Source organism: Leopardus geoffroyi, chromosome E3 (assembly GCF_018350155.1).
Source record: "Leopardus geoffroyi isolate Oge1 chromosome E3, O.geoffroyi_Oge1_pat1.0, whole genome shotgun sequence".
In the NCBI taxonomy this organism is placed as follows: domain Eukaryota; kingdom Metazoa; phylum Chordata; class Mammalia; order Carnivora; family Felidae; genus Leopardus; species Leopardus geoffroyi.
Genome location: NC_059340.1, coordinates 26,474,912 through 26,491,813, shown reverse-complemented (window position 1 = coordinate 26,491,813; position 16,902 = coordinate 26,474,912). Strand labels below are relative to the sequence as shown.

Sequence of the window (16,902 nt, the reverse complement as noted above, 5' to 3'; positions counted from 1 at the left end):
AGAGTAATGCAGCTGGCTCTACCCTACTGATTTTCAGAGTTGTTCCTGACATCACAGAAAATCCTATGAGATTCCATCCTAATGGCTGGTCACCATATATCTGGATGTGTCATTCCAGATAACCTTTGTTGTACTTCTTCCAAATATTTGAAATTTATTACTCAAGACCGATGATGCCTCTAACACAGAATGTTTGGGAAACCAGTTAAGGCCGGGCAGGGACTGGATAATCTCTTTTGCTGGATAGGATGGGTAGTTGTTATTAAATACTTAGGCCCTAGAAAGGCTTTATAAATGAAGATTGATTTAGGGCCTGTGTCATTTTGTAAATGGCTTGGCATCAGGGTTGTGCTTTCGTGTTCCAAGAAAACAACGTAGTCTCTTACCTAATGAAAAGTGGATAGAATTTGGATTCCAAGATTCAAGTTTCAATATAAAGCAAGCTTTTCTGCTTTCTGCTTTATTTTGTTTAAGTGCCACTTTGGGATGGTCCCTCTTGTTTTAGAACTGGATGTAGAAATTAACAAAGATGAACTTTTCAGAGTCCCTTGTATATTTTGAAATCGTGCTGTATCTCTTTTAGGTCCTGCAAATCTTTTACTTAGCACCCAAAAAGGGGGAAAGAATTGTGTGTGTGTTTATGCATACACACAGAATCAGAAAAATAAATGCTTGTTCTTTCTCAGAATTATAGCATCGATTCCTATGTTCAAATATATTTGATTCACATTTAAGAAAAAAGGAAAAAGACATGACAAATGAGCATTACCAGTAAGACAAGTCTTGGAAACATACTCAGTGGTACTGTTTTGCCCGTTGAAACATGCAAACCTGTCTGCTCTGGGTTATGTCCCATGTAAGCCCTTGAGGAGGGAGCCTGCCCGCCTTCTCCTGTGATTGACATGGCACCTCCTCCCCCTTCCCAGTTCCCCAATGATGAGAAGCTGCCTCTACTCGATCTCTATTTTTATTTGACCTGAAGCCAGTTGCACTGATTCCAAAAGAGAGAAAAGGGCCTGACATGGCTTCTGTCCCTTCACGCTGGCCTGCTGAAATGATTGATAATTCCCAGGGACTACACTCAGAAGATTAAGTCCTTTTCATTTGGCTCTCTCATACTTATTCTTGGTTTGGGAACTAGACAGCACCCCATTATTTAGCCATGAAAGCAAGGATGTCACTAAAGGTGGCCTCATATTACTGCTTAAAGGCCTATTAGAAATCTCATTTTGCTTTTTGGAGATTCATTGTCATGCAAAGCGGTTCGAGGTTTCATTACTGGTGAAAGCCCTTTGTTGGGCTGGCCCAGCCTGTTGTCCCCAGATTTGCAGGTCTCCTTTCCTACTGCTATTCCAAAACAGGAATACTGTTACTTTGAGGATTTCATGACATCAGTAGAGAAAAACATACTTAAGGCAGGGAAATTGCAGCCGAACAGAAAGGCGCCATCAAATCTCCCCTCCGATACAAGTGACAAACTCCACTTTGTTCTGCTGTCCTGACATCGGATTTCCCTGTGGAGCGTCAGACAAATGAATACCTGCCAAGTTATTACTGTAAGAATTAATGAAGAGGGCATCTTCTATGATTACGGCTTTTTTCTCCCTCCCCAGTTTTTTCTTCTAGGCAAATGACCTTGTTTTCTTCTATTAAACACGCACAGCTGCGAGACCCTGAATTCCACATCAGTGACCTTCTGAGCTGTCTTCTCTTCCCCTTTTAGGCCACTCCCTGTGCTTCCTGGGCCAAAAGATTCTCAGCAGGAAATGGTCTGTGACCTTGAATGAGTCACTTCACACCTCTGTGCCTCAGTTTCTTTGTTCTAAAAGAAGGATAACCACAGCTAATACTACTTTTATTTATTATCCTTGCTAAGATTGTGAGGATTCAATGAAATAATGTATGGAAAGTGCTTAGGACACTGTGCCAGGCAGAGAGCTCCTTCCACAAACATTTATCAACTACCCACTAGAAATGTCAGTTCTCCCTGGCTTTGACTTCTCTGGTTCTGGAATAATTCCTAAGTGCTGGGACTGCCAAGAGGCGCAGACACGGGCCTGGTCTCTGCCCTCCTGGAGCCTGAAGTCCGGCTGAGGATTAGGGCATTAATTAGATAACCACACAGATTTCTATCTCTGAATTAGGCCAAGGACTAGGAAGGAAAATTACACAGAGCTCCACTGGGTCCTAACCTAAACAAAAAACACCTTTCCGTAACACTGGAATGGAGATCAGAAGAAAGAGTTAAGAGTGAACCAGGAAGAGTGTCAGCCCTCTCACCCCCAACCTTAGATTTTGAGCAAGTTAGGAAAAGGTACTCCTACCCCAGGGCAGATGTGACCCCAGGCCATGAGCATGGCTTAGCGGGCAGAGCATGGGCTGGGTTTCAGTGCCCTCTGGCCCATCTGCTGGGTGTCCTTAAGCAGCAACCTGCACAGCTATACGGCTGCAGATAGGAGGATATTGGAGGCAGAGGAAAGGCAGGGTCTGCAAAGACCATGGGTGGAAGGGCACTTTTGAAGAGATGAAAAGGGCCACCATGGCTGGAGCACAAGGAGCCAGGCTGATAGGAAGGAAGTCCAGAAAGCTCTCAGTAAATATCAGCTAGTATTAATGCATGATAATATTAGTCTCATAAATCCATTGCCAACACACCAAGGTCTCCTTAGAAACCCCAAGGTCTCTCTAGAAGCCATTGATTTTTAACTAGTGAAGGAGAATTGCTTCAGGGATGTTATTTGTTGGTGTCACACAACTGAGACTTAAAGAATAAGGACAGTGGATGAGTAGAGACATTTGATGTGGAAAGCAGGGAGCCAATATGTCTCCGGTGGCAAGCCTCCAGCAAAATATGAATGCTCCATTGCAGCCCAGAAAGCCAGATATTAGGTAAGAAGAAGTGAAAAACAAAAACAGAACCAAAAAAAAAATAAAAAATAAAAAAAGCCACCACATCATGCAAGTGAAAATGGAAACAGGACGTTAGGGAAAGGTTTCTGTCATTTTGAGGGTGTAATTATCTCTCCAAAGAAGTAGAAGACTGTCCTTGACTTGGTCTCTTCGAAAGGACCTGCCCAGCCCAAGACCCAGAACCTGGCAACAACACTGTGCTCCCTAGAAATGGTCTTAATACCCCCGAGGTTCTTCCTGGCTTTGATTTCTTCGATTCTGGAATAATTCAAAAGCACACATGTTCATTCAAACAAATATACTGTATGAAGGGTGGGTTGTTGTTGTTTTTAAGTCAGAGTTTAGGGGGAAATAAAACCACACATCCTGGAGAATCACGCATTATTGCCACTTAGCTTTGCATTCTGTGCCAAGCTGGGCATCTGCGAGTGTTTGCTCAGTTGAGGTCTGGTGTTAGCAGAGCATTGTGAGGGCAGCCTGGGTTTTGGGATCAGATGGGTCTGGGCTCAGATCCCTACTAGGCCACCTACAAGCTGTATGACCTTGGGTAGCTTAGTCAACCTCTCTACACAATGGGAGTTAGTATAAATTCAAATGATGGTTGTTATTAGGGAGAGCTCTGAGGCCAGGGCACTTAAGAACCCCTCACTTGCAAAGTCGTTTCCAGGGTTCTTGCCTTGAGATCAGCCTCTATGACCCACATACTTCCAGAAGTTCATTTGTTTGTACTATATCTAAAAAGACTTAACTTGGCTTTTCAGCGGTAGCTGTGCTTTAGAGAAACATAAGGAACCAGAATTAAGTCATACTCATAAGATCTTGTCAGGAGTTAGTATCTCTATGAAACTTTTAGGGAAAAGAAAAGAAAAGAGCATTTAGCCGTGATTTTTAAATGTAGTATCTGTGGTCAAAAATCCCATCACAATCTGCACAATCCAAAAAGAGCAAACAGTATTAACTGACCCAGCACTTGACATATTTTATTGCCTATTAAGATGTAGTAGCAGAACTTAACTTAAAAATATGCTTGGGGTGCCTGGGTGGCTCAGTTGGTTGAGCGTCCGACTTCAGCTCAGGTCATGATCTCACAGTCCGTGAGTTCGAGCCCCGCGTCAGGCACTGTGCTGACAGCTCAGAGCCTGGAGCCTGCTTCGGATTCTGTCTCCCTCTCTCTCTGCCCCTCCTCCACTCATGCTTGCTCTCTCTCTCTCTCTCTCAAAAAGTAAATAAAAATTTTTAAAAATGTTTTAAATAAATGAAACATTCTTTTTAAAAAATATGCTTGAATTTAAGCCACATTAAATTGTAATGTGCACACAATTTATCAGAGATAAATGCCAATATTTTGTTTGCATTTCTCGTCCATAGGAAGTTGGAAAAAGAGCCCTTTATTAAGTGTCAGTCATAAGGCAGTATTTAAAAGTCGCCCTTGCTGTGTCTCTTGTTTTATGTCTACACAGCCTTATGTATGTGGCACCTTTAGGAGTAACATGCAGCTTTAGCAACCTGAGCCTTTCAAAGCAGAGCACGTTAATAGTGATTTAAGATTTTGCTGGTTAAAAGCAAAACAAAACAAAATCCATCTTCGATTTTAAAACAAAACACGCTAACCCAGCTTAAACTTTTCTATCAAAAATGGCATTGTTGCTTTCTAAGAATGGAAATGGATGAGGCACTTAATCAGAGAGGCCATTATGTTGTCAAAGGCCTTGCTGAGACTGAAGGATGGATTCTCGGGGGCATATGACCATTTTATTGCTTTTCAGCCCACGGCCGGCAATACCACTCTCCCTCCTGCTGACAGCAGGAGAGGCAGCGCTGATCATTCAGTCCTTCTGGAGAGCCTATCTGGTAAGATTCTTGTGCAATTATGGCGTTTGGCCTGGTGGGGAATTTTTGTGATGCAGAGTGCCCATGGGAAAACTGTTAGATGAATTTGAAACAGAGGGTGTTATAGCTAACATCCAAACCTCAGAAATAGGATTCTCTGTAAAATACATCTCAAAGAGTGGTTTAGTATTTTTACCAAAGCTTCTTTTGCAATTATCATGAAAAGTACTCTACAGCCTTTTAATGTTGGATCGACTCGCCTGTATTACCTAAAAAATAATATTATTTACATACAGAGAGCAATACATGTTCGTTTTAGAGAAAGAAAATTCAGATAATTCAGTTAGAGCAAAAAAAAAAATTTGAATTGCTGAAACTGTTACCCCAAAATAATCATTGTTGGCATTTTGCTGTAAAACTTTCCAAACCTTAAAAATCTTGATGGGTGAAACAGGTAAAGGGGACTAAGAGTACACTTATCTTGATGAGCACTGAGTCATGTATGGAACTGTCAAGTCACTATATTGTACACCTGAAACTAATATAACACTGTTATGATAACTAAACGGGACTTAAAATTTTTTTTTAATTTTTTTTAACATGTATTCATTTTTGAGAGACAGAGAGAGACAGAGTATGAGCAGGGAAGGGGCAGAGAGAGAGGGAGACACAGAATCCGAAGCAGGCTCCAGGCTCTGAGCTGTCAGCACAGAACCCGATGCAGGGCTCGAACTCACGAACTGCGAGATCGTGACCTGAGCCGAAGTCGGACACTCAACCGACTGAGCCACCCAGGTGCCCCTTAAAAGTTTTTAAAATAAATAAATGAAAAATGTAAAATTTGAAAAATCTTAGAAGACAGAATAACATATAGACACTTATCATATGCTAGGAGTAACCTTTTCTTTTGAAACTTGTCTTTTGTAGCCATTTTCCTATTGGTTATTCCCAGTTTATAATTATTATAATAAATGCTGTAATACATATCTTTGTGCAGCCATCTTTGCACAATTGTCTGGTTGTTTATGTAGGACAAATTCTAGAAGTGGAATTTCTGGGTCAAAAGGTGAGTCCTTTTCTAAAGCTCCTGATCCATATTGTCATGTGGCCCTTCCAGAGGATGTACTTTGAAAAATTCTTACCAAATATACATATGAGAGTGGCCTGTGTATCTTGTGCTAAAAAGTATACATTCTTCCCAATTTTTTGGCCATACATCAATGTTAAGAAGCTTCCAATAAACATGAAGCTCCTATTCTAGGTAAAAGCGTGTCTCTACCCAAGTCTGAGTGTTAAACATCAATGGAACTAGTTTAGATTTGATTTCAGAGGTGGTAAACATTGCCACAAAGAAAGGTCTCAGTGGACTTACACGGAGGCCAAACATCTCCATGCTGACGCTCTCCTCAGAGCTGCTGTAGGAGAAGTAGCCTGAGGTGAACATGCCGGCAAACGGTTGTCCAGGAAGAAATTAGATGAATTCTAATAAGATACAATTAATAAATCAATAAGCAAAATATTTGTTAAATGTTAAATGGGATTGGGGCGACTGGGTGGCTCAGTCGGTTAAGCATCCAACTTCGGCTCAGGTCATGATCTCACGGTCCGTGAGTTCGAGCCCCGCGTCGGGCTCTGTGCTGACCGCTCAGAGCCTGGAGCCTGTTTCCGATTCTGTGTCTCCCTCTCTCTCTGACCCTCCCCCATTCATGTTCTGTCTCTCTCTGTCTCAAAAATAAATAAACGTTAAAAAAAAAGAATTTAAATATTAAATGGGACTGTCCTTTCTTATATGCAGCTTACTGTTTCAGGCAATATTGTCCAGTGAACACAGGGCTCAAAGTCAAGTGTGAGGGTTAAATAATAGACTTGCACATTATAAGGAGCAGTTTGTTCCCAAAGAGTTAAAAGCCAGTAATAAAACCCTCTGTGATATGTCACGATTTAGATATAATTTTTAACTACATAGGTTTTCAGCATTTCCTACATATTTTATAGATATGGTCTTGGTCCTTCTGTAATTGAACATCAGCAGGTTAGTTTAAGTCCAGTGATGTCCAACCAAGGTGAAAGATTCCTGGCTTCCACATGCTTTTTGAGTTCCACCTTTGCCGTCAGTATATTTCATTTGTGAGACTTGAACTTGTTACACTAGCATTAGCAGTTTTACTTTTCCATTTTCTGATCCTTTTAATGAGACAGTAAGAGCCAAATGCAATAAAATAGTGATTTGCAGATTTTGTTTCTTTAAAACAGCAAAGCCCTTTCTTCAAATCATGCTCAGAAGACTGAATTGTAATCACTATGTTAACAGTAAAAGGGGATGTTCTGTCCCTGATTCTCCCATGCAGTAATAAGACTTTCACACACAGGGGGCCTGTGTTATGGACACAGCATGAGAAACATAGAGATCTTCCTCTACTTATCATGGAGTTACATCCTGATAAACCTAGTGTAAGTTGAAAATGCATTTAATATACTTAACCCACTGGACATCATAGCTTAGCTTCGCCTAACCTATAAATGTGCTCAGAACACTTACATTAGCCAACAGTTGGGCAAAATCATCCCCCACAAAACTTATTTTATAATAAATTGTTGAATATATCATGTAACTTATTGAATACTGTACCGAAAATGAAAAACAGAATAGTTGTTTGGGTGCAGAATTATCCTCAGTGTATTGGTTATTGACCCTGGTGATCACATGACTGACTGGGAGCTGTGGTTTGCCACCTCATGAGAATATTGTATAGCATATCACTCACACGGGAAATGATCAAAATTCAAAATTCGAAGTACAGTTTCTACTGAAGGCATATGGCTTTCATGCCATCATAGAGTGTAATCGTAAGTTGGGGACTGTCTGTAGTCCTTAAGACAGCTGAATTCAGCTTATCACACCAACAAACACTGCCATATAAAAAGATGTCAAAGTGGCCCAAAACTTAACTGTGGCTATAGTACCATCATCACACTAGTGATATAGTACCTCACAGTACAAAAGATGTTTACAGGTCAGTGTATACTGTGTGAGAGTTCAGGTTGTTCAAACCCAAACATCTCCTGTGCTAAAAATATATTACTAAAGGTCACCAAGTGAGGGGGGAAGATCCTAAGTTGTTGCCAGAAGGAAAAGAGGTCTGATATATGGGATGACCTTGGAAGCTTCCACAAAAAAGGAAGGACTTGGTCTCAGCCTTAAAGAAAGATGGAACACTGGATTGTCTGCTGGGACCAAGATGATATCCCAAGGGGAGGAAATTGCGTGTGTTTGTGTGTGTGTGTGTGTGTGTGTGTGTGTGTGTGTGTGTGTGAAATACCAATTTGATTAAAACATACTGTATATTTTTATGGGGTGCTTGCGTGGCTCAGTCATTTAAGCATCCACCTTCAGCTCAGGTCATGATCTTGTGGTTTGTGAGTTCAAGCCCTGTGTAGGGCTCTGGGCTGACAGCTCAGAGCCTGAAGCCTGCTTCAGATTCTGTGTCCCCCTCTCTCTCACTGCTCTTCCCCTGTTCTCTCAAAACTGAATAATCATTAAAAATTTTTTTAAAATGTACTGTATGTTTTTGACAACTACACACACACACACACACACAAAGGATAGGAAAATATCTAAAGGGAAACAGAGCAATCTGACAACAGTGGATAACTTGGAGTAGCTGGGAAAAATTTGAGAGACCGTAGCCTTATATACACTGATCAGTTTTTACAAACAGGCTATAGTATAATTTTCATTAATTTCAAATTTATTTAAACCATGTTTTCATGTCAATGGATGCAGAACACAAAATCCAATGATTTTGTTATTTATAATTAATAAATTAGCCATTAATTTATAATTAATAAACATGATTATATTACATTATGATAAAAACACTCAATAACTTCATAAAGGGTGGTCATAAAACTCCACAGCTAATATATTTAGGGAGAAAGGACTGGGTGTTTTCCCCCTAAAATTGGGAACAAGACAAAGATATCCTCTCTACTTTAGTTCAACATAGCACTAGAGGTTTTAGCTAAGGAAATTAGGCAAGAAAAGAAATAAAAGGCATCGGATTGGAAAGGAGGAAGTAAAACTATCTCTATTCTCTGTACAGACATGATCTTCCATACAGAAATTCCTAACTAATTCACACACACACACACACACAAAAGAACTAATAAACAAGTCCAGCAAGGTTGCAGGATACCAAATCAATATACAAAAATCAAGTGTATTTGTACATACTTAGCAATGAACAATCTGAAAATGAAATTAACAGAACAATCCCATGTGTAATAGCATCAAAAAGAATAAAATACTTAGGAATAAATTTAACAAAAGCACTGCAAGACTTTCGCTGGAAACTGCAAAGAAATTTTAAAAGACCCAAACAAAAGACAGCCTGTGTCCATTGATTGGAGGACCTGATGTAAAGATGGCGGTACAACTTGATCTGCAGGTTCAATGCAATCTCTATCAAAATCCCAACTGCCTTTTTTTAAAAACAGAAATTAACAAGCAGATCCTAAGTTTCATATGAAAATATAAGAGACCTCAAATAGCCAAAACAGTCTTGAAAAAGACAAAGTTGGAGGACTCACACTTCTCTATTGGAAAACTTACTATAAAGCTACAGTAACCAAATGCTAGTGGCATAAGGACAGGCATAGATCAATAGAATAGAATTGAGAGTCCAGAAATAACCCCTTAAATTTATGGTCAATTGATTTTTAACAAGAGTGCTAAGACCATTCAATGGGGAAAGAATAGTCTTTTCAACAAATAGTGATGGAACGCCTGAATATCCACATGCAAAAAATCAAGTTAGACTCCCACCTCTTACAATATACAAAAATTAATCCAAAATTAATCAGACCTAAATTAAAATGCAAAAACGGTAAAACTCTGAAAAGAAAACATAGGTGTAAATTTTCATGACTTTGGATTAAACAACAGTTTACATAACAAAAAGCACAAGCAACAAGAGAAGAAAAGCACATCGGACTTCATCAAAATGGAAAAATTTTGGCTCCTAAGAACACCATCAAGTGAATAAAAAAGTCAATTCACAGAATGGGAGAAAATATTTGCAAATCTTGTATCAAATAAGGGCTCAATATCTCGAATATGTAAAGAATTCTCACAACCCAACAAATAACACAATTACAAAACTGGCAAAGGATTCAAATACACACTGCTTCAAAGACTATACGCAAACCCATGAAAAGATGTAGGAAATGTAAAGCAAAACCACAGTGAGATACCACCTCACACCCACCAGTATGGCTAGGATCCAAAAGACAACAAATGTTGGTGAGAGTGTAGAGATCTTGGAAGGGCTCACACAGTGCTGGTGAGAATGGAAGATGGTGCTGCCACTTTGGAAAGCAGTTTGGCAGTTCCTCAAAAATCTAAAAATTGAGCCACCACTCCATGACTCTGCATTCCCACTCCTAGGTGTATATTTAAGGTAATGGAAAGCATCTGTCCAAACACTTGTAGATGAAGGTTCACAGAAGCATTATTCACAGTAGCCGAAATGTGGAAAATAATCCAAATGTCCACCAACTGATGAATGGATACATAAAATGTGGTACATCCATGTAATGGAGTGTTGCTCAGCCATCAAAAGGAGTGAAGTACTGTTACCTGCTACAAAATGGGTGAACCTTGAAAGCTTTATGCTAAGTAAAAGGAGCCAGACACAATAGGCCACATAGTCCATTTAAGTAAAATGTCCAGAATACATAAATCCCTACACAGAAACCAGATTAGGGGCACCTGGGTGGTTCAGTCTGTTAAGCGTCCCATTTGGCTCAGGCCATGATCTTGCAATCCATGAGTTCGAGCCCCATGTCAGGCTCTGTGTTGACAGCTCAGAGCCTGGAGCCTACTTCGGATTCTGTGTCTCCCTCTCTTTCAGCCCCTCCCTTGCTCTCTCTCTCTCTCTCTCTCTCTCTCTTTCAAAAATAAATAATAAAGATTAAGAAAAAAATTTTTAAAAGATACCAGATTAGTGGTGGTCAGGGACTGGAGGAAGAGAAGCACTGGGAGTGACTGCTAATGGCATTGTTTTGGGTGATAGAATGTTCTGGAATTAGATAGTGGGGATGGTTGTACAGCTTTGTGAATAAAAAGCACTGAGTTGTAAACTTTAAAATGGTGAATTTTATGTTATGTGAATTCTGTATAAGGAAACAAATGAGGGGAGCCTGGGTGGTTCAGTCGGTTAAGCATCCACCTTTTGGTTTCAGCTGAGGTCATGGTCTCATGGTTCATGGATTTGAGCCCCATGTCTGGCTCCGTGCTGACAGTGTGGAGCCTGCTTGGGATTCTCTCTCTCCCTGTCTTTCTGACCCTGCCCTGCTCACTCTTTCTCTCTCTCAAAACAAATAAATAAACTTAAAAAAATAATAAACACATGAATATTATGGGGAAAAATACAAAGCAAGGCACTTTATTCCTTTTAACCATGTGTTCTTCTGACACAGGTTCTTGATTTTGGGCCTGGATTTGTGAATAACAGTGAGGTATCCTATGACCAGAAAAAGGGATTTTCAGGAATTCATGAAGTGTTACCTCATAGCTGGCAATTGTACAAACTCTCTTTCCTTACACACTCGCATGTAGTTTCACTGCACTTACCATGAAGGTTTTGCAATTAATGAAAACCTTTACTTGTACTTTCTTAAACACCATGAAGGAAAAATATAGTCTCCCACAAAATTTTTTCATATGCTAAAATATACATAACATGAAATTTACCATTTTGGGGTGCCCGGGTGACTGAGTTGGTTAAGCATTCCTACTCTTGATTTTGGCTCAAGTCATGATCCCAGGGTCATGAGATTGAGCCCTGCATCAGGCTCCCCGCTCAGCGTGGAGCCTGCTTAAGATTCTCTCTCTCTTTTTCTCTCTCTTTCCTTCTGCCCCTATCCCCCACTCATGCTCATTCTCTCTCTAAAAACAAACAAATAAATTTTTAAAAACTGTAAAAAAGAAATTTACCATTTTAACCATTTTTAGTTGTAGAGTTCAGTGACATTAAGCACATTCACATTGTTGTACAGCCGTTACCACCATCCATCTCCAGAACTTTTTTCATCATTCTAAACTGAAACTCTGTGCCCACTAAACAATAACTCCTCCCTATTCCCTCCTTCCCTCAGCCCCTGACAACCACCCTCCTACTTTCTGTCTCTAGGATTTGACTACCTAGATAACTCATATAAGTAGAATCATATAGTCTTTGTCATGACTGGCTCATTCCACTTCGCATAATGTCCTTAATATTCATCTATATTGTAGCATGTGTCAGAACTTCCTTCCTTTTTTTATTATATTAAAAAATTTTTTAGTGTTTATTTATTTTTGAGAGACAGAGCATGAGCGAGGGAGGGGTAGAGAGAGAGGGAGGAATAAAATCCGAAGCAGACTCCAGGCTCCAAGCTGTCAGCACAGAGCAGGACGCAGGGCTCGAACTCACAAACTGAGAAATCATGACCTGAGCCGAAGTTGACGCTTAACTAACTGACTGAGCCACCCACACGCCCCAGAACTTCCTTCCTTTTTAAGATTGAATAATATTCTTGGCAGGAAGTTTTAAAATCCAGAAATCTGACATCCTCACTTATCATAAAACTAGCTGGACATATCATAAAAATATATTTTAACCAACCACATTAAAAGAAATGTCACATGGTATGAAAAGCATTGTGTACTGAGCTATTCTTGGTAGCTGTGACTTTATAATTAGCCATATAAATAGATTCCTGGTAGTTATTACTAGATATTAAACACATCTGTAAAAGGAGACATGCTCTTATTCCTTCTTTCAGAACACTAGAGTAATGGTTAGTTTAGATTGTTTCAACATGCAAACTGAATTTTTTAAATCCATTTGGATACTGTGAATGAAATCTGGTCCTCTGGACACTCTCCTTTCTGAAGTGTGATTGGTCATAAGCTGCCACATCAATGGTTCTTCTGCTTATGAAATACTGGATAGAATAGGTAACAATTAATAGAGAAAACTCTGCTCTCCTGTGAAGTTCAAATGAAGTTCTCATGGGCCATAAGGATTGAAATTTCCTTAATGATTTAGGACAGAGAGACCAGATAAATCCATTGAATATTGGTTCTGTCTAAATAAGCTCCAGGTGTTTTATGCCTTCTGCCCATTTGTTTATTTTATTTTGTCTAACTCAGCCTAGACTCCAGTGTGGCACACAGTCTTCCCTCTTCCCAGGATCGACTTCCCCTCTAGGCACTGTGACAACTGACAATCACAAAGGCTACTAATCATTACCGTTTTTGTTCATTTGATGAACAATACAGAGCAAGGTTGCTCCAGCAGCGCCTTTGTGGCTTTGCAGGAAAAAAAAAAAAAAAAAATTGGAGATCCTGATCTCCACCTGCAGAGAACAATGAGAATCTGTGCATTTATACCTTTGTCTGTTGTGCAATGACCTGGGGTGGATGAGGTGCCCCCAAGGAGAAATAGCTTGCTGTAAACGAAGAGCGCATGTTTAAAGTCGGACAGTCCCCCGCCCCCTCACCGCACAGGTGGGTCTGTGTCGGCTTGGACACTAGAATATTGTATCCCTCTGGCTACAGGGATTAGTTCATGATGGGCAAGACCTAAATCAGGCCACTCACACCTAGTGAAACTCGATTCTGGGAGTCTTACAATTGTTCACACAGTGCAGCAGCTTGCTTTGCATGGGGGTCTCTGGAAGGCCCAGCTGTCCGCAAACATCTTGCCACTGTGTGAAGAACCCAATGGAGAAGTGACTGCAGAGGCGAGAGAGATGAGAGATAGGAGGGAGCTGAGCCTTTAAGGCTGTGGAACATCTGGATTCAGCCGTACAAATGAGTCTCTTCCAGAGGGGTTTCTGTCACAGTAGGAGTCCTGACAATGATAATTTTCAAGATAAAAAGTTCTAGACTCTTGATTAGTTGCACATTAAAGAGGATATGGACACAAAATAGAAATCTGGGTTCACTCGTACAGAGAAACTATGCCACTTTGTCCCAGGGAAAGACTGGGGCCCATATCGGCTTGCCCGTAGTTGGGAAGGGAAGCCTACCCCAAGGAGCAAAATTTTCTTAGGCACATATATTATTTTTATTGCTTAAGTAATAGATTTCCATTGTGGAAAAAAGGATAATACATATAAGTTTTTAAAAATTCAATCATGTATTCATCCCTTTAGAATTTTTCCTATTCATTAGGAAGTTTTTAAAACAAAATTATGATGATAATCACTGTTTTGTGCCTGCTTTTTCCCCTTAATGATTATATTGGGAATATCCTTCTTTGTCAGCACACAAAAGTCAGTTTCACAAATTATAATGGCTCTATAATACATAATTTATTTAACCATAGCTGGACATTCTAGTTTTCTCTACTATGTAACATATATTATGAAAAACATCCTTGTTCATATGTCTGCACCTTTATCTGATTTTCTCTATGAGATTAATTGCTAGAAGTAGAATTGATGGCTCAAAAAGTAAGCATCTTTTTTCAGAGTTTTGAAATTATTTCTATATTATTCTCTAGAGAGGCTGGAGACTAGCCTGTAGATATATTTACATGCACCAGCGATATAGACAAATATGTCCTGCTGTAGGTCTAGACAGGAGAGTGAAGAGAGGAAGAGTAAGAGATTGGGTCCATAAAGTATGTCGAGGGAAGTTGAAGTTGCATGGACTGTGCAAGAGGGTATGAACAGGTAAAGGCAGTGTGACCAGTTGTGTGGGTTGTACACTGCACAACTCTGTCTAGGGAACACCATTTGCAACCAGTACAGCAGATCTCTGAGGCTTCACAAAGCCTGAAAAGTGATGATTGAGCGGCCACTTGTTATATCTAGATATCTCTTGGCCTATTCTGGTAGCTGGAGGCTGAATAAGTGAAGCTCTACCAGAACCAAAGTTATGATACAGGATCAGAATTTTCTTCATGAAAGTGTATGACATCTTTTAGATTAAGTAAAATGTAAAATAATCAATACTCAATAATGTAGTAATTATAAAATAAAGACTGGGCATTTACTCAATGGAATATTATGCTGACACTAAAAATAATAAACAGAGCATAGTGACAAGATGGATATTGTCATAGTATATTAAGTGAAGGAAGAATAAAATGTCTTATATATATGCATATATATTGTTTATAATTATGTTAAAACAAGTGCATGTAGATAATGCACAAGAAACAAATATATAAAAAATATTGTTGTTGTTGAGAGGTGGGATGAGGGTGATGTTTTTGCCCTCTACTTTTTTTTTATTTTTCAAATCATCTATTGTTTTGTTGTTGTTTTTTTTTAATTTTTTTTTTCAACGTTTATTCATTTTTGGGACAGAGAGAGACAGAGCATGAACGGGGGAGGGGCAGAGAGAGAGGGAGACACAGAATCGGAAACAGGCTCCAGGCTCTGAGCCATCAGCCCAGAGCCTGACGCGGGGCTCGAACTCACGGACCGCGAGATCGTGACCTGGCTGAAGTCGGACGCTTAACCGACTGCGCCACCCAGGCGCCCCTCATCTATTGTTTTTATAGATAGAAACAAAATTATATGTTACTTTTACAGTGGGATAAAAACATGTATAAATGATTCTTTTTTAATGTTTATTTTGAGAGAGTGAGAGCGTGAGAGGAGAGGGGCAAAGAGAGGGAGAGAGAGAGAATCCCAAGTAAGGGCCAGGCTCGAACTCATGAACCATGAGATAATGACCTGAGCTGAAACCAAGAGGCAGTCGCTTAACCGACTGAGCCACCCAAGTACCCGTAAAAACATTATTTAAATAAAGACTTGGAACCCTACATTTAACCATGATCCCTTTTCCTCTTTTCAAATTTGGCATCATTAAACTATTATTCCTCAGCCTCTTTAGGGCTCTGTGTGTGTGTGTGTCTGTGTGTGCATGCACGTTTACACACACTTGTGTCTATGTGTAGAAAAGAAGTAGGCTCAAATGATTTTTTTGGGTTGCAAGGAAGTTTGATTATTTTGCCTATAGCTCTCCTGTTACAGTCTTAATTAACAAGAAATAACAGACCACAAGTCATTTTGAGAACTCTTTGATTTCATGAACAAAGAAAGCCTTTCACAGCACATGTGTTAGACTTCACTAGAGAAAAACCCATTGGATCAGCCAACAGTTTAAAAGGCAGGGGAGAAATATTGGCATTTCCCTCTTTATTTTTTTTTAATTTTTTTTAACGTTTATTCATTTTTGAGACAGAGAGAGACAGAGCATGAATGGGGGAAGGTCGGAGAGAGAGGGAGACACAGAATCTGAAACAGGCTCCAGGCTCTGAGCTGTCAGCACAGAGCCTGAGGCGGGGCTCGAACTCACGGACCTGAGCCGAAGTCGGACGCTTAACCGACTGAGCCACCCAGGCGCCCCAGCATTTCCCTCTTTAGACCATTCTGAAGATTCTAAATAAAAAGTGGTGTGTGTTCCAAAAGAACTGAAAGTGGGGTCTCGAATAGATATTTGTACACCCATGTTCCTAGCATTATTCGCAATACCTAAATCGTGGAAGCAACTCAAGTGTCCATCAATAGACAAATGGATAAGCAAAATGTGCTATATATATGAAATGTAATATTGTCCAGCCTTAAAAAGGAAAGAAATCTGTAATGTGCTACAACGTGGATGAACCTTGAAGACCTAAGGCTAAGTGAAATAAGCCAGTCACAAAAAGACAAATTCTGTATGATTCCACATTGTAGGAGGAGCTTAGAATAGTAAGAATCATAAAGACAGAAAGTATAACCATGGTTGTGGGGCTGGGGAGAGGGTAAATATGGGAGTGTTCAGTGGGTACAGACTTTCAGATTTAGAAGATGTGAAGGGTCTTGGGATGGATGGTGGTGATGGTTGCACAACAGTTACTTAGTGTACTTAATACTACTGCATAGTACATTTAAAAATGGTTAAGGTGGTGGGGCGCCTGGGTGGTTCAGTCGGATAAGTATCAGACTCTTGGTTTCGGCTCAGGTTATTATCTCACAGTTTTGTGAGTTCAAGCCCCGTGTTGAGCTCTGTGCTGGCAGCATGGAGCCTCCTTTGGATTCTTGCTCTCTGCCCCTCCCCCACTCACTCTGTCTCTCTCAAAATAATAAACTTAAAAAAAAAATGAAAAAATGGTT

At 40.0% G+C, this 16,902-nt stretch overlaps 1 protein-coding gene across 7 annotated transcripts in view; it reads left to right on the top strand.

Moving 5' to 3' along the window:
• IQCK (IQ motif containing K) overlaps positions 1-16,902 on the top strand; it is a 127,136-nt gene that overhangs the window by 51,174 nt on the left and 59,060 nt on the right. For 4 of the 7 annotated variants that reach the window (XM_045461672.1, XM_045461680.1, XM_045461675.1 and 1 more), the window contains one exon: positions 4,677-4,761. The exons of the other annotated variants lie outside the window; for them this stretch is intronic. In XM_045461672.1, coding sequence (XP_045317628.1) covers positions 4,677-4,761 — 85 coding nt within the window. The remainder of the gene's footprint in view (positions 1-4,676; positions 4,762-16,902) is intronic. 7 annotated transcript variants of the gene reach the window in all.